General features: G+C 42.4%; 1 protein-coding gene across 1 annotated transcript in view; it reads right to left on the bottom strand.

Moving 5' to 3' along the window:
• LOC112468405 (MAP/microtubule affinity-regulating kinase 3-like) overlaps positions 1-22,866 on the bottom strand; it is a 205,761-nt gene that overhangs the window by 47,800 nt on the left and 135,095 nt on the right. Inside the window, exon 3 of the mRNA XM_025037558.1 lies at positions 21,241-21,588. Coding sequence (XP_024893326.1) covers positions 21,241-21,588 — 348 coding nt within the window. The remainder of the gene's footprint in view (positions 1-21,240; positions 21,589-22,866) is intronic.

Genomic DNA, 22,866 nt, shown 5'->3' with positions numbered 1-22,866 from the left:
GCCGAAAAAATACGAGTTGCACCCAGAATAAATAACGTGCACGGGGGATGCTGCGGTCAAACGTGGGGTTATGAATTACAGCTTATGAAAGGCGCGCCGCGGGATGACGGGGGAGAGGGGTTCCGGGACGAGCGAGAGCGAGGGAGGCGCGGTATAAGGGCTGCCTGCAACCCTCCGGATTTTCGGGAACGAAATTCACTCGTCGCAGACGCCAATCGAGGCGGAAATTTACTTTCCCTCCCTCGATGGCGCCCGTCCACCTCGCCCGGGTTTCTCCTCGCGCTGGCAATCGACCCACTTTCCGGCACGCACTCGCACCCGATATATGTTCGTGCCCTCCCGGTACACGTCGATGAACATAGAAGTCAGCGTGCCACTCGAGTTGGCATTCGCTTGAAAAGTACAGAAGGGCCCTGATAAACGATCATCGGGGTTAGCGTCAGATGGTGAACAAGAAAATAGACTCTTTAGAGTTAAAAAAGATTAAAAGTAGTGCTGTTCAAATAATTAGCTAGAAGAATAATGTCTGTTATTTCTTATTTATTTTACTTATTTCTTATAATTATTTCTCTATGCAACAGATATATTAATTGTTAAAAATTTACTAAGTTGGATGAGATATAATGAAAAATGAGAGGTGGGCTATTTCAGTTTTTGCCTCAGGTAAGAAAATCCTTAGTTACGGTCCTATATTTTATCTTGGATGGGTGCACAAAGGTTTAAAACCGGCCTTAGGTAGTGGAAACGCGAATAAATCGGTCCTCGTGAATGGCGCTCGTGCACCGTGAAGGATAGTGTCTCTTTTTATTAACGGAGAGGGTGCGATTGTCAAGAGAACGTCCCGTTGTCGCTAGCATCTCTATTCGGGATAATGCAGATGTAACAAATAGATCGGTGCACTGTTTTGTAAATAGAAGCAATATTGAATAATATAATCGTTAGTTGTCACGAAAAGAATTCAATTCGGAGGTGATGATAGTCGCAAATAAATCACATACGGGGAACGGAATTTTCGATACGTGTATCATCTTGGAATCAGGTCCAATTTCGCTCGGGCTCATGAGAAATTCGACGCGCTAAGGCGTGTGCGTGATGTACGGAAATGCTGACGTGGTCGGAACATGACCCTAATCCATAGCGTGGGTCCGAGGGTTCCTGGTTAGTACAGGAATCCGTCTTATTGCTAAAAGCACCTAGAAACCGTGAACACTTGTCAGACACGCGTCGTTTCAGAGCGTTCAATTTTATTCTGCCAATTTATCTTCAAAAATTTCCACGATTAAGACTCATGCGATTGAATATTTCCGAGTAACTGACATTATTTATAATATCAGTATTTTATTTATAACTAAAACATATGACGAGTTTAACAACTTGTATTATTGAGGAGTAGAAATTAAATAGAAAAAGAAAGAGGAGTATAGCTGAAAGTATAGCAAACGCGCACTTTTCGTTTCTCGCATCGCACAGAAAATTAAAAGTGACTGTTCGCCACGTGGATTCGCGAGAAGGATATTCGACGAGTCGGGCCGATACCGCGAAATACACTTTCGATGAGAATCGGATTCCCCGCTGGGCGCGTGGTAGGAACCTAATCCGGTACAACATTTTCCCAGACGGCAAATCTGATTTGCTGTCTTTCTCGCCCCCCCCCCCTTTCGTCCCTCTGCCGAAAATCCTCTTTCCGGCGTATATACGCGTGCCCCTTTTGGTTTAAAGCAGAGAGAAAGAAGGAGAGGGGAAAAAAATCGTTTCTGGCTCTGACATTTTATTCGAAACGCCGATCGACAGCCAGCGAACGCAATAAGAAAACGCGCAGCTGAATGCGCTACCGTAAAATAGGATGAACGCATGCCGAGATGCCACGGTATGTACCGGGAAAGAAAAAAGGGCGGGATATGAGAATTAAACTGGAAACCCCGTGACTAGTGTGAGCCAATTTCTTTGATACCGCGAAATCCGCTTTCGCCGATCTCGTATTATAGATAAGTATAGATATGAATTGGTCAGGGTTGCTTAATGTTAACGTTTATAGTTGTGGGTGTGTGTATTTTCGAATCTTTTGTATTACTTTAACTTTACTCTTCACATAAGAATATACTGAAATAATTGTGAGAAGAAAAAGACCGATTAAAATTTATTAATTTAATCATAACTCTTTGACTTTGTTAAATTTAATATATTTGGAATGTTTGGAATATATAACGCAATTTTCAACATTTATCGAATTGTTAAGAAAGCAGTACAAACCAGTTTCCGATATATAAAAACCTTGTGTTTGATGTGAAAACGCGAAAATAGTCATAGGCGCAAGTGCATCAAATAACAACGACGTTTCTCTGCGTTACGCCGAAAAAATCATAGCAAAATGTGTTTTCCGGCAACAAAAAAAAGGTTTCCCGCTTGTGACTCGCTCCACCGTTCGTCCAATTTTCCTGATCAATTTCCGGGCAATCAGCTAAGTGCCTTCATGCTCGTCACACGGATGCACATGCGCCCTATACGCCAGATAGCCGGGCAGGTATCGGTATCGACGCATACGCCAGTGCGTTTAACACAAAGACAGAAAGAAAAAAGAGAGAGAGAGAGAGAGAGAGAGAAAAAGAGAGAGAACCTGGCTTTTGCGCGGGCTTGTTTATTTTACCTTTTACCCTCGTTAAGCCTCGGGAAGCCTTTGAAAGGCCGTGAGGGGTCGGGCGAGCTCTGTAGGTACTTTGAAAAATGGGGATCAACGCTCAGCCGACACGATAATAACTTCGGGTTGTTGCACCCAAATTTACCTCGCTCGGATGTACCACGGACGCCGATGTAAATATCGTGAATAGAGAGACAGAGACAGAGAGAAAGGGAGAGAAAGAGAGAGCCGCGCGAGCGAATGTTGAATACCGCATTTGAGACACTATGTACGTATCTACTATGTACGTATCCATACGCAAAAGAAATCGCGGTGATATCGTGATTTCTGCGATACCTGAGAGAGTTGCTATTCCAAATGCGATAAGCTAGGTTCAAACGATGATAGTTTATACCGATGTCGCAGTCGATTTGAACGAAAAGTTCCACGTGTATGTCTTTAGCATTTCAATATTAACGCGGATCTCAGGCAGATGCAAACATTAACATTTTGTGGGTAATAAAAACGATCAGAGTGACTAAATTTATTTAAATTACGATAATATCATACTGTTTTTGTGATGTATATATTTTATCTCAGAATTGCATAATCAGGCTAAAATATTTAATGAATAGACTTTATCTTTTAAATAGGCAAAACGTTCTCGTCAGTTTTCTCGACAAACTTGTTTTATAACAAATTTGGGTTTTTACTACACTTAGAAAGATCGTCATGAATCCTTTCAGGACGGCCTAATAATCTGCATGAAATCGCGCGGTCTCGCAGTGCTCGTCTTTGATTAAAAAAAGATCATCGAGAGAGATTAGAAATCTGGTGTTGGCAGATACGTTTAAGTGATGTATATCTACATATCATTCGGGAACGAATAATTATCGAATTAATCACTTAATTACTAAATGTTTGCTATCGAAATGTTTGATTTGATTACAAAATTGCGCGTGTTAATGAGGTGACGAATGGGATGGGGTGCAGGGTGTCGCCGACATAGGGTCACGAATGCAATATATTACGAAAGTGTGGAGATCTACTCCCGATTGTATCGAATTGAATCACCGGGGACTCCTCCTAGTCCCGGCCCATCGTTCACGGCGACGGTTTTCCCCAGTCAGATACTTAGCACTCCCTTTTGAAATTTGTCGTTTCTCTCGTAACTAAGAGACTACAACCGACATTTGTCAGGGACAAGGACGATGATACGTAAAAAGGAACGCTCCTCGATTAAACGAAACACGCTGAGCGCGAGATGGAATTAAATCGTCTCGGGGCGAGAATAGCGAGCTTGTAGGCGCGGTGCGAGAATAGCAAAAACAAAATGGATAACTTTGATGGATTCTATATTAAATTAGAAGATAAAGATCCCAGTTTAAGTTATTTACAAATTAACGCGACATGTTGACACGAAATATACATTATTGATTATATCCAACAATTTAAAATGTATAATTTTAAGAAATTAATTTTAATTGTTTTCTGTAAAGGAAAACTAAGACTATTTGAATTTTATCGCTGACTTTCGCTGTCCTCATTACTGTCCTGCTGCTGTATGTAGATATTTTTAGGGTGAATTTATAACACTAACTCGCTTACATAAATCCGGCACGTGTCTGCAACGATTGCGCGCGACAGAATTGCGTCGTGAATCACGCATGTGGAAAACAATGCACGTGTTTTCCCATGAATCGATGCCATCGCCGTTTGAATGTACCAATTTAGCGTCGGCGCCGTAATCGAGATGAAATTTTTCTCCTTTAATTGATTGTGGTACCTCGTCGCCATCATCGTCACGTAGTCCGCACATACCTAATGGCCCGAATTTTCCGTGGCATCGTAGATTACGAGAGAAGGGGCGACTTTTATTACACGAGATACAGACCTAACGAAACTGGCGTCCACTTGGCTATTCCGCTCACGGATCGCCCTTGATATTATCAAATCCCGGTTCTCGCGGGATGGAGGCGTAGAAAAGGAGGGATAGCGGGGTGTGGTAAATTAATCTGGGAGTTTTAATTTTAACAAACGCCCCGTTTGCGCTACACTTTCCCCAGCGTGCGGTTTGTTATTTTAGATGGTCGCCTAACTCGCGCGTGCAACGTTTTACAGAGCTTACGAGAGCCGGCCCATGAAATACTTCCTACAAAATGTTGTTGGCACACGTGCTACGTTTACGACTTGCGTAACCGGCGAAAGTCCGTGCGATTGTACACACGTATAAAGTATTAACATGCTGTGAATCGGTGCGCGATTAATCTAGATCGTCATATATTACCATAGGTGAATCGAGAAGTAAACGTGAGAAATATTAAGCCTTATAATTCATAGGATGGACGTAATTTATATTCTGTATGTACATGATCTATCCGCTATATTGAAGAAAATTGTATTACGTAAGATAATTTTTTATGTAGACAAAAAAATCATAATTTTGATATAAATTGCATCGACATCTGGATTATACTAATTAGACCGATTTCGGATTGATTCAAGAATATACTGTTAAAATAGATGTACTGGAACGTCCTGATTATCATCGTACTACGTAAATTTTTTTGGACTGATCGAGATTTGCGACTTCGCGATACTTTGGCACGCGAATTAGTATTCCGAGGCGTCCACCACTGGAGCTTCTGCTATTTCGTTGTACGAGCCAGGGCTCGTCGAGAAGGCCACGAGATAGGACTCATAACTGTGATCCGTGGGATGCAAGATACGGCAAAGAGAGACAAAATCGAGATCGACGTGGCTCGGGCCACGAGGAAGAGAGAAAAGAAGGACAAAGGGGAAAGGGGTGGGATGAGGGCGAGGAAGGGCCTCGGGTTTAGGAGTACTGTTGGGCGCAGACGTGACAGCGATCAGGAGATATCGCAAACCCAGGGACCGTTTTTTTTTTCCCGACGGTGCTCTCGCCTCGCAGTCGGAAACATCGACGAATCGAATGCATGGACGGAGTTATTAAAACAAACGTGATAACAGCGCGTTTCGCAAGTATGCAAAGAACGTACGCGAGCAAGGCGGAGTCGATGCATCGCCGCTCATAGGAGAGAGAAAGAGAGAAACAGTGTTCGAGCACCGGATAATCGCGATACGTATATTTCTGGAAAGGAAAGGATGGATCGACGAATCGGCCAACACGCAGTCCGGCAGCGACGATATACAGGGCCGGCTTTGAAAATCAGCAAAACGACGACGCTTCGGTTGCACTTCCGAGAGTTGTAACTAGATCTGTGGACCATTGATCCATTATTAATAACAATTTTCTTTTTAATAAAATGCTTTACCATTGTATTTAATTATAATATGAATAATAGATGAAGGAAATGACGAGACAAAATTGACTTTGTGAAATCGAATTGCAGCTCGTTTAATACTCTAGAGTCTAGCTTAAATCGAGTAATTTCGTAATTAATAGTATTGATTAATAATAAAGCAAAGATAAAGATAAGAGACATTAAGCGAGTAAAAATGTATTGTAGAGACTGGTGGTCACAAAAATGTATTCGCTTGGAAAGGGGAAGAGTAAAAAGCCGGCCCTGACTATATCCTTCGTGTACTCTTAACGGATGTTAAAATCTCGTTAATGGTTTCGCTTCGTACGCGCGATACTCGTCTTGCAGAAGTCTCTCGAGAGAGGAGCCGATCCTTTCCCTAATTGAAGAAAAATCCGAGATCGGAGGTAGATCGAGTCGTCCGTACGCGACATTGTCGTAAGTTTGCCCGGCGTAAGAATTCGTAATCGCTGTCCGCGTCGAGAAATAGTAAGACAGAACAACGGACGAATGGAGCGAAGGAAATACGTGTAATGGGAAGGTTTCTTTTCTTTTAACTGAATTATTTGCAATCTATTAAAGTGATTTTCATAAATCGATTCACAATATAATCAGATATAGGATTCGTTTTCTTTTTTTTCATCAAGAATACTCTAAAATCATCCAATATTGCTTGATTATTCAATGTCCGATTATTAATGTTTCAAAATTGTCGATTTAACAATTGTCATTCCAAATCTTTAATTGTAATTATATAAAAATTCCTAATGTTTTTATTGTTTCTTATATGTATATAATCTAGAAAGTACAGAAATAAACAGGCACAAAAGTCTGGCAAATAAAATAATGAGTTTCCAATAATGAGTTGTCCATCGTCATGCAATTGCCTTCACAGAGTCTCACAACTGTAGATGCGTTTAATAAATATAATTTGGCGAAAGATAATGATAAAGAGAATTATGCCAGTCGAGAAATAGCGTATTGTTTACATTTAAAGTTTAAGTTTATTCGATATTATTTTCTTCTCGACGAAATAATTTAATTGCATCTGTCTGCCTGAGAAACGTTGCGCGAATTTATGAAAGATCTGTAACATCGCAGAAAATAGATGATAGAAATAGATGCAAAATTGCATATTTAAATTTCCTTTTTATATGTACTTTTTTTAGTAGGTACTAATATTTAGTAAATAATTTTCAGCATATTAGCAGAAACGAATCAGAATCTACGAGTAACAAATACAACAAAATTGCACAGTATATTCGATAGCTACTTAGCTGCTTAATTATAAAAAAAATTTCGAAAATCTACATTGACACGCTTTCAGCTACGACAATGAAAAATACCAGCCCTATATTACTCATTACCCTTAGGGCTCTTATTAGCCCGCCGCATTTCTCCCCCAATGACACCCAAACAACATAGAAGAACAGGAGGTCTTTTGTCGATCCACTCTCTGTATACGGTGTCACACGATATCGGCGTGTGTACATTGCTTCCCTCTCGTAATACAGGTATCGTGGCGAATAATACGAATCTCGCACGCACGTACGTGGGCACGCACGATCGTCGCCCCAGTGTTACCTCTCCCTGCCTTTCTCTCTTTTTCCCTCTGTCCGTATAAGCATCGCGTACGTGTGTATTCGGGAGTGCCGGCCGTGACGGATGAGCGCGGCGGATCTTCGGACAGGGCGTCGTGCTCGGGCTCCCGAGGGATCTCCGGCGCGAGATTGATGCGTTATGGGAGGCGATCGCAGCGCAACCCATGCATCGGCAATGACGGCCTCGCCTCGCCGCCGCATCTCCTCCGCGCTTCTTCTCGCCGTTCTTTTCTGTATTCCGCCTATCCGCGAGTTCTTAGCAGGTATTCTCGACATTCCATCCGCAAGTCGATCGAATACTGACGAGCTACGTTTTCATTCGGATATTCAAAGATACATCCCGCGAATGACAGTCTTGCAAATTCACTAAGTTAACTCGCAAGTAAAAATTTAGATAATAATGAATTGTTGAATGAATAATTTTCACTTTACTTCTATCTTGTAAAGTTGCATTGCACTGTGTTATGTTACAAAGAGAAGGTTTATTTCTTACAAAAGCGCGAAAAGCGTATAGTAAAGATTCTTCTTAGAATTTAATTCTTCCTAGAATTAGAATTCAAAATGGTTGTTTCTTTCGATAACCCAGCGTTTTGTAATCACGCATCAGAGAAACCGCGGGGTTCTATTTTAACGTGTGGTTGTATATCGTTCTATGTCGGGAAGCGCGTAACACGTGGTCGTTAGAACGTAAAATCGAGCGAGCTTTCAAGATCTGTCGAGCGATGAGATCCGTCCTTGCGCGGTCCTCGTCGCCGAAGAAAATGGTGAGAAAATCTCGCTGTTACTGACAGAAATAGACGTGAATAGCTCTCAACGAAGCTCGGTGCAAAGAACCCGACGAACTTGCCCAAGATAAAAAAGTATAAAGCGAGTTAATATAAAGAAGCCCTCTTAATTAACAGGTTAAACTTTGAATGTCAATCAGAAGCACAGCTTTTGCGTGTAATTAAGAATGGGAGAACTTTTATAATAAATTAAGGTTGATAAAGGCACGAACTTAATCCACAAGCTGCACTTCAAATATTACAGTTAGCAGTTTCTGTATAGTTAGAAATCAGAATTTTTATGATAAATCAATTTACTTATGACAATCATTTTTAGATCTCCTTGGAATAATAATTATGAATAAATTTTTCCGCACAGTTGTCCCAGCTTTAGGCTAGCAGTCTCTCTTATAATAATTTACATAGATACAGTTATCTCATAAAGATCAATATCAGAGATAGCGCGCGGTTTGTCTGTTTTGTTAATTGAAGCCACGTTATAAACGCACGAGCTCGGAAGCCTGCGAACCGGGGCGAGTGTAGCGATCGCTTCATTAGACACCGGGGCGGGTAAACGCAAAGCTCGACGGGGCCGGGCATAAATCTCGATGATAACTCGTCTCGGAGGCACGTATCTTCCCCGTTCGCCCGTTTCAGCGTCGAAGAAGAAGAAGCCGGGAGAACGGCTTCCGCCGCGAAACCAGCCTGCAATCAGATAGCGGGAGCGTGCAGAAACGAACGTTCGCGAGGATATAGCTGGACTTTCGACACCCCGCGGTTCTCTTCGTTGCCTTATTCGCGGCGCGATACGCTCCGCGAACGCGGAGTCTGAACGGCCGCATTTATGTCGCTGCCTGGGAATAATTTACCTCCCGAAGCCGACGCGAAACGGATACCGTGACTTTACGCGCGATTATAAAATTCTGCTAATTATGCGTTTATCGAAGATATACTATACTCGCGAGAGATACCCTGTAAGCGATCGTAAGACTCTCCGTCGCGCGTTCGGTGTCTCGTTTGCATCTTCCGTCTTCAGGTAACTACGTGGAAGAGCGAACGACCATCTTGATTTTACATAGGTCAATCGTAAAGTTTCGTCAGTTCTTAAAGTTCGTTTACATCGCTTTAAAAAAAATGTTACGAGTTTCAGTAATTTAAATGTTAATGTACTCTTTGGAAACAGTAATAACTGTTCGATGAAATCAGCGATGTATAGCAGATGAATAAAATTTACTCACGTTCCGGGATTGAAACTTTAGAAGTATATAATATCAATTGCTTCGCAGAATCACACAGGGTTATTTCACGTTGCACTTTGAGGAAAAAGAAATTCCTCAATGCGCGAGAGATTATCGTGCGTATTTTCCGATTGGACAGCTAATCTCACGTTACGCACGATTATCGATTGCAATGTTTCTCGCGCTGCTTATGCTACTTAACATTCTACATATTTACGCGATTTACTGCGCGCGATCGTAAGGAGATATCTCACAGCGTAATAAATTGATTTATCTATCCATCTATATCTGCGTAACGGATCGTTGTACGCGCGCGCTCACCTTTTGCATTATGTATCGCGTGTATATTATATTTCGGTGTTGGGTTGTATACGGGCGAGTAAAGTTACTGCCGTGTGCTCTTTACCAACGCGGCGGGTCTCCTTCTCTCGCCATTGTATGCTAAGGCCCTTCGCGATGCGCGCGTGGTCTTGCCGCTACCGGTGGCAGAACGATGTTCTCTTGGAGAAAAACACGGACATTTTGCTTGTACCGACCACGTCAAACGTCTCTGTTCCTCGATTTGCGTGAAAGGGAGATCACAAATCTAACCAGAACAACGTGAGGGATTAAAGGCGTTATTTTCATTCGCTTATAGAAACTAACATAAGTTTCACAATAAATGACTGAAACGTAAATTCAGGGAATAGGAGTAAAAGCCAACGGAGTTCAAGGCCATTTAATATTAATGACAATAATAAATTAACGAACCATAAGATGCACGAACATTAAAATTGGAGTTTGTTATAGATTGTTGTGGACTTTATTTGCTACAATGAGAAATATAAGGAGATATATATGAAATGTCCTTTAAAGATTGAGAACCGTCGTCACGGTGCGATCCCTCTATGGAAATCTCAGAACTCGGGGATACGGTAGACGCGTTTCGGTTCAAACGTATTCGGTTATCGAACGTTGTTCCACTTCGATAAGGGTGGATCTGAAAGGGCTGACAAGGGTTGTGACGAATGCGCGGCGCGGCGGCGCCGCCCCGCTCCCGGTGAATTTGCTTTAAAGGGCAATTTTATTCATCTCTAAGCAAAGAAGGATAGTCGAGAGGTCGGGATATCTCACATGCTCGAGGACGAATCCCTCGAGGCTACCTAATGCGATGTGCCTCGTAGATAAGTATATGTCCTTTCACGGCGCAACCTGGCGAGAGAGGGTCTTCTTCGCGTTAACTGTCACGGAACTAGAATGACCAACGTGTCGCTCCGGTGATCTATCGGTGTTAGTCTACGAAACTGATTGGCATCTTCGAGGATCAACACGTCTCGCTGACAGAGATTCTGACGATAGGACAAATGTGAATAGCTGGTTCAAGGAATGTTGTTGGATAATTCAATTCTTTGTAAAATCAAGACGAGCTTCTTGTCACACCTTTTCAAGTCATAACATCAAGTTTTAATTTTCTAACGTGATTTATTAAAAATTAATAATGGAAATAAATTTTTTTGAAGATGACAAAATCATCAATTACTAATTCCAATAAATGCTTCAATTTATAATTATATTATAAACAAGAACAAGAAGTAACATAATATCCTCGTTTTGCAAAAACATGATGAGTATGTTACTTTGTACGATTATCGTTCTATACGGGATATGAGATCTCGCGTTTAAATATTATTTGCAACAAAACATCGGCTATTCACGCCAAAGATTACTTACACTAAATGCATAGTTCACCCTAATTCATCAAAACTTTGCCTGTCAAATCGCGTCTTTGCGGAGCGGGGCCTCTGACATTTGGTTCGCGTTGAGAGAAAGGCGCGCGTCGGGCGGTGCAAAACACGAAAACGAAGGATACGCGGGCCAGCGAAGGAGATGACTCGATGCCGATTGCGATGAGCCGATGATTTATAAGGTTACCGGGAATAAATCAAGCGCGGCCCCGGCGCGAACACGCCTGGGCTCTTGATATTTCGCTATCCGTAAATCGGGGCCCCCTCGCGTCGTTATTGCCGAGGGATGTAATTCTCCATGGTTCGCGTCGCGATTCCGCGCGCTCGAATATAGTGTGAGTTATAAATCCGAGAGTGGATTTTGAAACGAAGAAGATGCGGCGATCCTCGGCCGGCCGAGGCACGAAGTAGGTATCCGTTTCCAGTCGCGATACGGATCAGTGAACGTTCGTGAAAAATCTTCGCTAATACGGTTATCTTTGCAGCACTCAAGAGTGTAGCAGTAGCGAATATGTGAGTATCAATCTTGAATTTCAGCTCGCGGAGATCTCACGCTATCTCGGATTATCTATAATAAGATCTTTGCAAATATCAACATTTTATTAACTTCCAGTGTGTAAAGTCGAGAAGATTAATATTGAATCTCTTGAATCTGATTGAATCCAATTTCGCTAGAATCTGAAGTCTTTGAAGCTACAAATATTTACGTAATATTTGAACACGTATAAGCGATCCATTAAAATTCTCGTTCCGATAATTAAACTCATATTCCGTCCTCATCGGAGTAACAGTTGTTTCAGAAATAATACTTGTATTTCAGTCAAGCATGAAGAAGTAAAGTTGATAGCGTACAGTCGAGTAGAAAATCTAAATCATTAGAATATCTCATTTAACATACAACCGACATTCTTTTCGATACTTCTTGACACTTGCGCTTTTCTTGACATGTATTTCTCTCGTTTAGTCTTTTAAATTAAATTGCAGTTTTATTACGGTCATTAGAAATATAAATCCGAGCTCTTGAACTTTTTTCGAATTTTGCTTGCCCAAATGTGCATTGATCTATACTTCAAGGCATTAAAGTGATACAAAAAGGCGGGCATTATTAAGCGTTCGTTGTCTGTTTTACATCGATCAGCGCGCCAGTAACGATCGGCTAGATCGTGGCGATCGGATGGACGGATCGATGGGCAGATATGCAAAGAAGATACCGGGACTATGTGTATCGTTGCACGTTGTACCGTTTCGAGGTACTCATTTATCATAGTTAGGAGGTGGTTAACGAGTGACAGATTGAATCGGACTGACTATTATTCAACGATCGTTCGTACATATAGCGATTTATCTCGCGGGGCCTGAGAGTCTCGACGCGTAAAGGCGACGTATGGGCGCGCCACGTAAAGATCGTGTCCTCGGTATAAAAATGCCTCGACATGACTACACGAATCGTCGCGTTTTGTACGCCCCTCGATCGTGATCGACGCTTGACAAATTTTTTAACCCGCCGACTTATCGGCCATGTCGCGACGGTCGAACTGGTTCGCTGGAATATTAAATGCTACCTCGAATCTCGTAACGCGCTGAGAGAAATTAACGAGAATGCACTCGCGATAAATGCTCGTCTGTATTTATATGATAACATTCTGGAATTTATTATATTCGGAACAGATTATGTTAGATAAATTAATTGGAAAATTTTATACTGTTTTGTGTAATGATATATTTATCAAAATTTATAAAAATAGATTGTTTATAATGAATTTATTCGTATTGAGTAACATAAATGTAATACGATTGTACTTATGAGAGTGTAACATAAGATTACAATATTGAATTATTTTAATACAACTGTTAGTTTGTGAGAACCGTTAATTGAGTCAATTAACATTAGCTGGGATAATTTCAACTATATGATATGTATTACAGAATTTTTTATGGACAGTAATAAATCGTTAATTAAATTAACCCTTAAATGCCACACCTCTCAAGAATCTCGTAAATGACATGAGGGGTCTGAAAGACCACAGCATGAAAAATGTCTCCTTACTCATTGATTTTTTTATCTTTAGTTATGAAAATTTTTTTCAATGTTGTTCAAGGTCTAGAAAAGAGAATAAAATGTTTATATTGTTAAAATTTCAATTTCAACATAGTATAAAAAATTAAGTAAACTGAGTACTGCTAAGTGTACACACTGGTAGTTCAATCACTCAATTATCATCAGAGGGAGCATGAGCTCCATTTTTGGCGGAAACATTTGAAAATATATAATTGTAAAGGGTCTGGGGTCCTCTGGACCCCGGGTGGCATTTAAGGGTTAAGATTAGAATATTGTTACGTTAGACTTTTACAATTGTTCTAAAATGAATATCTTTTTGTAAATTAGATATACTTTTTGACGGATATTCTTTGGATACGAATTTCGAGACCGCTGACGAGACCACCCTTGAAATCACGTCGACCTTTCGCTCCAGTGCCGATACAATGACGAGGTCACGTGTATTAGCATCCCTTCGAGGGTCGCCACGTGGCGACGTCGGTGAGCACACGTGTCGCGTCAACCGACACCTTTCGTCCTTCATGGGAAACTCCGTTCGTGCCAAAGCGGCATCGTTAAGATCATTAAGCACGTTCTTCATTTTCTTATTATCACGGTTCTCGAGCCTTGTTCACGCCCCCGCGATTATTCCCCGCAAAATGAGCCAAGGTTTAGGCATCGTGCAAGCGACGAATGCAAAACTACTTATTCCTCAATTAGCCGGACGATTAATCAAGCTTCTCGCGGGTTCTCAGTTTAGATGGAGGGATGATCGTGTAGCTCGTTTTAACGAAGATTAAAGGGTGACCGAGGGTCGTCTTTTCGGACTCGATCCCTACTTCAATTTTTTTCGGACTCGGAGAAACATAATGCACGTGTCAAAGGGCACATGATGTTGTTAGCGATCTCGCCTGAAGGCAGAAAAAATACGTGATATCTGCTAAGAGCCAAAATAACAAGGAAATTTCATTTTTTTTTCCCTATTGATATAGAAAAAAATGTGGAAATGTAGAAAAAAACAATTCGCATTTAATCTGAAAAATTAATATTATTTGCTGAGATTAATATAATATTAAAATTGTTTAATAAATTAGTCAACTTATTGTTATCAATAATAGTACTAATATAGTAGTAGTTTCTTTCCCATCTCGTTTGTTCTAATGATCTTTATGCGACACCTATTATGTCAAAAACTGTATTGATTCATCATTTCTGGGCAGTTTCTTATTATATAGAACCTTAATCAGTCAATTATTTTCTCGATAAAGGAATCTATCGAACCCAATAGCAAAAGATGGGTTCGAGTGGATGAGATATTGCTTTTTCGGGAGGGAAAATATATTTATGGAAAATATATCTTTCTGTAGAGATATCACACTATTGTGATGATTATTATGTTCTGCTACGGAGGGTTTATTAATTTTTAATTATAACCAGGAAACAGATAAAAAACACGTTTTTTATTTGAAAGTTATAGATAATCTAATTTATTCTGTGTTATAATACGGTACCATCTAATTAGATGGTAATGAGATTTACTGGCGTTTTAATGACAACCTTGTAAAAAAGTGGAAGTGCGTGAAGTTGTTCATTATTTTGATTTGAAGTAATTTAGTAGTCTATATTATAATGAGCCTCTAATTCACTTGGTACCATCTAATTAGATGGTAATAAGATTTACTGGCGTTTTAACGACAACCTTGTAAAAAAGTTGAAGTGTGTGAAGTTGTTAATTATTGATTTGAAATAATTCAGTAGTCTATATTATAATGAGCCTCTAATTCACTTGGGACCGAAAATAGAAACTGTTACTTTTGCCTTCAAACCGTATCCGTAGATCTAAACTGTTGAGATAGCCCACTATTTCATTATTCAGCCAGTCAACGGTACACGGGGAGGAAAAATAACGCAGTCTTACTCGAAACGACACATTGCCACCAGGATTTATTTACCGGAAAAAAAACTTGTCCCCCTAATAGATGTAGTGCGTGCCCGATTCCCCCGGGGCCTCCGGCGTGTTTGTCGATAGTCTCTCCGTCTCTGGTGATGATGTTTGCGGATTCGTATGCATTGTATCCTCCCCCCCACCTCCGGAAGCGGCGGGTTCGTGCACAGGTTTATCATGGCGACGAAGACGGAATGGCACATATAACACAGCGAGAGAGGAAGACGCGGGCGGGAGTGTATCATCGTAATAAGGGAACAGCTGACAGTGGCACATACTACGCAGCTAAAAGCAATTATGAAGCTGCCATCTCTCGCGTGGAGTTGTACGGTCTCTTTCGTTCTCTCTCTCTCTCTCTCTCTCTCTCTCTCTTTCTCTACAATCTCCATCTTCCTTTGCCCCTTGCCCCCTTTCTCCGTTCCACTGGGCGCTCGCCCCCGTCTTCGCTGGCTGACTAATATCCACCGTACCCGCTTGTGCTCCACATGTGTGTATCGCTCACACGCACGTGCATCCACATGCACGTAACACGGCGGTCAACGAAATGCTAATAATATATTTCTTAACACGTGGCGTCGCGTCCTGCGAAAGGTGCAATACGGACATCGAATGCATGAAAAATGATGATGGGCACAGTGTCCCAGAAATCGCACGCACTTTCTCTTAAATGAGAGTTCCTTGATGAAAATCCCGCCGACTTTTCCTCAAGCCTTCTTGAAATTATTCGTCGGTCATCATCTCGACGATTTCTCCCAAACAGAGATTGAGTAGGATACAGATTATATAAATAAATATTACAAATGATCTCTTATGTCGACCAGGAAAGTAGGAGCAATAACACGTTCCCTTAGTTAAATGGGCCTAGAAAATGCGAACGCGAGTAGCATCGTGGCGTTCCAGTTCGGAGGGAGAAAAAAATGGAAAGAATGTTCGTTTCCCGAGGGACCATCCGCGCAATCGCTTCTCTCCAAGTATCCACTTCTCGGCAACTCGGAAAAATTCAACTCACGGAACTCTCTGGAGGCTGTGCGCGCGGTACCGTGCGCCTGGTCGAGTCGTGTTCCAAAAACAACTCTCTCGCTTATGACGTACGCGCGGGTCGCCTAGTAAACTCTTCTAGAGTCGCGTCTCGACCACTTGCTGGCCAGATGACAGGGACTCATGTGTTTCCTCACTGACGCATGGCTTCTTATCTTCGTGTGCGTGGTCCGACGTTTGTGCTGGTGAGAGGGAGAATGGGAGATCGCGAGAGGAAGGAAAAGGAGAAGAGACCGAGAAGGGGCAGAATGGCCACGTGGCCTGCCTTGTGTTGTTTCGGAGCCCTCGTTCGCTCTTCCCTTTCCGCAGAATCCCCGCGCTTTCCGACGTTTTCCTTCTGCCTTTTTGCCTTTTTTCTTCTCACCCGGCCTTATGTAGTTTCTCCCATTACCGTGATGAGCCGACGATGAAAATTACGTCTATCGCCGTTGTGTCGTATATGCTGCGTAAACCCATAACCGTACGTTCCCTAAGCTTGTTGGACGGTCATATGTATGTGCGCGTGTATGTAAACGCATGGTCTTTTTGCTTCTCTCGCGAGGCTAAATGCGCCATCGCCTCGAAAACGTGGCTTGCAACGACGTCATGGGTACGCCCCATTAGAAAGGTCTCCTCGAATCGTGGAAAACGTATTGCAGATAATTAAACCGTCCTTTTGCCGTCATTAACGATATACGATATGAAATATCGATTCCCTGAAAGAATAATATTTCATGTAATATTTTACATTATACATATACATTTATTATTTCCAATACACAATATTATTATTTCCAACGTTTGAAAATATGAATATTCTTTATTGAAGGTAATAATTTTACATAATATTCTACATTAATTTAATCTAGGATCAGCACTTCTTCTCTCACGTGGCATATTTATTCCGACGAAATTTTTGAAATATAGTTTGCACCTTTTTAAAATAAATCAAGTTAAATATGGAATAGCGGAGAAATAGAGAGAAAATTTTGTCAAGCAGAGAACTCGAGTGGAATGTGGGTTAGATTTTTTTTTCACATGCCGAGCATGTGCGGAACTTTTCGAGGTGACGCGTTACCGCGCATCGAAATTGGCGAGCGGACGGAATCATATCTCGGTTGACGAATCCCCGACGGGCCTGTCAGTCTCAGATCTCTTTCGCTTGATTTTTTATTGCTTTCTTCCCTCCTTTCGTCGTTCTTCAGCTTGTACCCGTTCGTTTCTGCCGCAAGATCGGACGATGCATTGAAACTCAAGACCCTTGAGATGGGCCATTCAAGGCACCTCTTTCTCTCTCTCTCTCTCTGTCTTTTTTTCTCTCTTTCTTTCTTCCTCTCTCTCTCTCTCTCTCTCTTTTCTTCTTTCTTTCCATGCTCGGTTCTCCGTAGGATGCCTTGGTGAAAAGGATCGAGGACCGAAAGAAAGAGCCAGTCCTTCCGACATAGGATGCCATTCAAGTTATTCATTCGGATCTCACGTCCGTGGGGGAGGGCCATGACCGGTCGGTCGAACGAATGCGGGGTAAACCGGCTACAAGAAACGCAGAAAATCACGTCCCGGCATGAAGCGCGCGAGGAAACCTCATTGTCGTGGCTCAACGAGCAGGGACCGTCCGTTTCCTTGAAAAAAGATCCTCGATGATTTTTGGTCTAGATCTCTCGAGCGGTTTTCTACCTGTCGGCCCTCTTTTACAGCTCGAGAGAGAACCAACTATGCAGTTAGTTTCGAGAAGTATTCTTAAATGAAAAATATATACCGCGTAAGAGAGAGTAATCGCACAATTAGCACATTGTCAAATTATATCTCGATTATATATAGCGGTCATATGTGTCACTTTAATTAGCGATATGTATCGCAGAATTTTATTTTTTAACTATCCGCTCTGTGAACTGAAACATGCGTGACGTAATAAAAACAGTCATTGTCATTAGTGAAACCAGCCAGAACTCACCGATCATCTTGACGTGCAATGGAGATTCTATTTTACGTAATTATGTATTTTCTGCGTGCCGCCATAAATTTGCTCTAACTACATTTCTTATCGCATAATCGTTACGAGTCTTTAGCTCGGTAATTTCGAAACACGCGATGCGAGCCTCGTTAAGCCTTTGCACGGCTGCAATGTATTTATTACTACGTACTGCCGAAGCCGCGAATTGCGCGTGATTATTCGATAACGAGAATATGCGCGTGGTATAGATAAGGCCGGAGGGATTCCGTCCGGCTATTCGGATGACACATTATTAGTGACATTAACAGAGATGGCAACGCGGCTGCTAGGCGACGGTCGACTTGCTCGTTTTAGAAATTCTGCCTGACGACTCGAACCTACCGCGACGTCGCGCGTCGTCTTCAAGATTAATGGGTTCGGCAGTCGAAGATAATTATTATGCGCGAGTTATTAAGACGATTATATTAATGACCGGGTCGCTAATTAGAAACAATTAGGGTGCCTGTCGCGCGAGCACTTGACAGCTCGAGGTCAGCTGGTCGATCGCGTCGAAAGAACTGCTCGAACGAACTTAACGCCGGTTAATAGCATTCTTTCAAGACGAGCCCCGATTCCCGAAGGGTTGAAAAAGGTGCGTGGAACCCTTCGGGTTGACGTGAAGATCGATCGCCAAAGTTTAAAAGAGACAATGCCAACTTCGCCATTCTTCGCGCTTAATATGCTCCTTCGACTTTTCCTCTTTTAATGTATTCCGACACCGTGTTGTGCGTGTGTGTATGTGTGTTGTCCCATATCACGCGGTATTATTTATGACGTCTCTAACGCAAGTAACCTGTCGTCGCCGATTTCCATCTTGGATGTCTGGTGCTATATACTCATCGTTTGAGTGGATAGAACTTGAGAGATCCAAGTGGATAATATTTTTTACGGAAATCTACGGCGGCTTACACTCAAGCTTTAAAATAGGAAACTAATTAAATATTTTTGCGACGCAAGTTATAGACGCGTTTATTCAGAAACATAATACGGCGTCGTGCATTCAGCGCACATATCGATGAGAGAATGAAGTTTTTTCGAAGAAAAAAAACATGCACGCTCGCGCTATTTCATTCTGTTTAACGACCGTATTGTGAGCGGGACACGAGGAGAAAGACATTAGATGGACAGGAAAGATAATCGGGACCGATAGTCGAGGGCTTTTTCATTGCGCGCGCGGCTCTCGAGAACGCAGCACCACGGCCGATTGTGCGCGCACAATGCTGCGTGCCGATTAAACGTTCGAATGCACGCGCGAGAGATCGATCGACCTCCTACGAGCGCGAGCGTTTCCCGCTGTTCGTTTGCGCCGCCACTCGATTTTCGAGTACCACGAGAAACGAATTTCAGCGAGACGACGATTAAGCACGATCGGGCCCATGTTGATCGCGATGCTCGAGTCCCTAACGAGAAATTCCCGCATTGCACCGTGTCGCTCTATCTGCCTATTGTCGATCGGTCGATGACAAACCCAGATACAGAAAACCTGAACAATACACGATTTACGACTTCTCGAAATTCACTCTCGCATCTGCCGACCGGTACCTTCCGACTCTCGCAGCACGCATCAAGTATTCCGCAAGTGCTGTTCGTACATTTTCGAAGCGCGTGATAGCTGTTAAGTGTCGATCTGGCTGTGTTCCATGCAGCACATTCAGAGGATGTTTTCAGTAGAGGTATATCCATTGGACAAATGTCTCCGTGTAATTGGTACTAAGAACCTTCGCGAATACGATCGCGAAAATATCGTCGACACTTTTAAGTCGAAATGTTTTCGAGAAGTATGTGTGTGTACCTTTGGAAGAATAAGTCAGAGCAAGAAAGAGAAACGAATAAGAAAAATTCCGCGATCGTTCGTGCGTTTATCCCATAAGAAAAATTCTGCCACCGCCCACGAGCTCGTATAATACCGATGGCATGGAAGGAGTAGGAAGGGAGCGTTGGAGAAGCGGCAGCATGTGTTTCGTGCCGTTTTTCAGCGGCTGAACATACGGCTTCTCTCTTCGCCGCCGCCGTCGTCGTCGTCGCGAGACGACACTAAACCAAAACCGATGACCCGCGCGAGATTCCGGGTTACGAAAACACAGGCGTGATATGGGGCAGGGAAACATCGCCAAGTCGTGTCTCGGCGGCTGGCGCCTTTGCGCGTTCCTCGGTGGACGGCTGAAAAGAAATATGCTGGCTGCCGGGCGACGGCTGATTAATTTATCTTATTGCGCGCCCGCGTTTAACGACAAGCGCCTTTAGCGTCCATGTGTCGTTCTCGTGCTACCGAAAAGTTGAATTTACACTCTTGATGATCGCTCGAAATGAGCTCGTTGGTCGAGGGTTTGTCTCATATATATTTTTAAATTTTATTCGAACATGCTGTTATATAATTATTAAAAGTGAAGTGATTTAATGTGTGTGCAATAGAATAAATAGAAAGTAAAAATAGAAGATTCATATTATTATGTTAGTCGTTTAATTTTATGAATTATGTCTATGTGATACATTAAATTTTTACAGTAAGGTGTATTAATTCTTAATTCGATGGATCATGGAATTCTGACTTATTATAGGCTGGATTTTTAATAATATAATTTATTAAAATAAATTATTAAAAAGTCAGAATTCTATGACTTATCGAATTAGACCTTACTATACATAAATTATGTGAAACTATTGTATATTTAATCCTTCATTTTTCTAAAGTTAAAATTTTATCTTTAATATCTTAAATCCCTATTTGCTTAAAAAGAACATTTGATGCTATTCTGCCAAAATAATCTCTTTATATCTTCTCTGCTTGAGAAATCTTCGTTTATCTCCCTTTTTTGATGCTGAGAGATTTATCTCGTTCAGCTTATAGCGTGATGTGAAGTGCATAAGATATCTTTTTGTGTCAAAAAGTTATATTAGAACAAACGAGGTTGATGAGACGCATGGTAATGTTAGGCGTGAGCGAGCTTCCGAATTCGCCTCGCGCGTGAAATCCACTCTCTATTTATAACGAGGCGCGAGGGCTATGCGTCAAATCCTCTCTTACCCCCTGCGGAGAAACCACTGGCTCAGTCGCTTGTGACAAAGACGACGCTGGTCCGGGGTTCAAAGTACCTAACATGCGTATATGCGCGTATTTCCCCGGAGCGCAGAGGCTGCACCTGCACGCCGACGCGTGGACGCGTGCGTGTATCCGCGCGACTAACGACGCGAACCGGCCGCGTTCCAGTCGCGAAACTACGCAGTGGCCGTCGGTCGTCGTGGTCCTCTTCGCCGTCGTCGTCTTCGTCTTCGTCTTCATGATCTTCGTCGAAGGCGTCGGCGCGCAGAAGAGAAACGCGTGACACACTGGGAAACTCTCGATGCCGTCCCTCGCCCCGCGCGCTCCTAAACGCTTTGAGAAAGAGCGTGCCTTCTTCGTGAGGGCTCCGGTATTAGAAAATTAGATAAATATAACTCTGCAAGCGGTGCGAAATACGACGTAACTGTACGGAGGACGGGTATTACGTATGAACGCGATGCAATCGCAACGATCAAAATCGGATCTCTATTCGTGGCGATTATCGTGGATAAAGCGTTTAAAATTGATACTGTAAAGAGTGATTAATAACTTTTCTTTACAGAAAGTAATACATTTTATGAAATTAGAAGAGGCTTTTATCTGTACAAATTTAGTATCATTAGAATGAGCTTAACTCATCAATAAGGAGTATTAACTACATTTTTGGACATTAATAACAGCTAGTTACAAATATTTTCCAATTTTATTATTAGTGATCCAAAAGATCTGTGACTCCAATTCGTATAGTTTTATACTTAATTTTTGTATTATAACTATTGAACAAAGTACCTTCGGAAAGAAAGAATTATTATAAAAATAATTTCTTTAAAAAGTTACGACTTTTTGATTGTAAAACTTTTTACTGATGCCATCGAACGAAACCATAAATAATGCATGACATCGTAGTATTACCAAGGGCGATGCTTTTTAATAGACATAAAGCACGAAATATCAATCATGATACACAATCGCTATTCATCAGCGCAATTATCAACTTACAGCAGATTAATTTTCCAATTGATCATTCGATGTCGAAAGCGATAAAACAGCCGCGGATCGGAACCCCACCCTGATCTCGCGGACGCGTGTATGCGTTAAATTAGAGTGCCGTGCTCGCTGCTCGTGCTAAGTGCATCTACAAGGTACAACGAGAAGCCATTGCAACAGCGCGCGACACGCTCTTAAATTACTCGTTGCTTCGGGGAGAGGAGAGACAACCAGCTACGCCGACTGTACGCACATCGAGCGGGTGCGTCCTCGAGCCGCGTGGCTCGTAACTCTTTTTCCCTCGTTTACCCTCTCGTTCCTCGCCTGCACTCTCCCGCTCCGCGCGCGGTGCGGCAGCGAGTTTCTCTCGCTCTCGCCGGCGAGCTCAACAGCTGTTCGCGCTTTGACATGTCACTGGCCTTGCCCGCTCCGCTTCGGCCGCTCGGTCCCTCGTTTGCCTACTCGGCCATTTATCCGTGGCTCTCTCTCTCTTTCTCTGCCCATCGTTCTTCTCTCCTCCTTTTCCTCCTCTTCTTCCTTTCCGTCGCCGAGTGATTCACGTGTGTATTCACGTGCGCTCACCGTCGTTTCTTCGTCGTCCACTGACACGTGTCTTATCTTCCT

The sequence above is a fragment of the Temnothorax curvispinosus genome, unplaced genomic scaffold, assembly GCF_003070985.1.
Source record: "Temnothorax curvispinosus isolate PA1 unplaced genomic scaffold, ASM307098v1 QBEX01018442.1, whole genome shotgun sequence".
Taxonomy (NCBI): domain Eukaryota; kingdom Metazoa; phylum Arthropoda; class Insecta; order Hymenoptera; family Formicidae; genus Temnothorax; species Temnothorax curvispinosus.
Note: the sequence above shows the minus strand (reverse complement) of the source record. Positions and strands in the feature narration are given on the sequence as shown.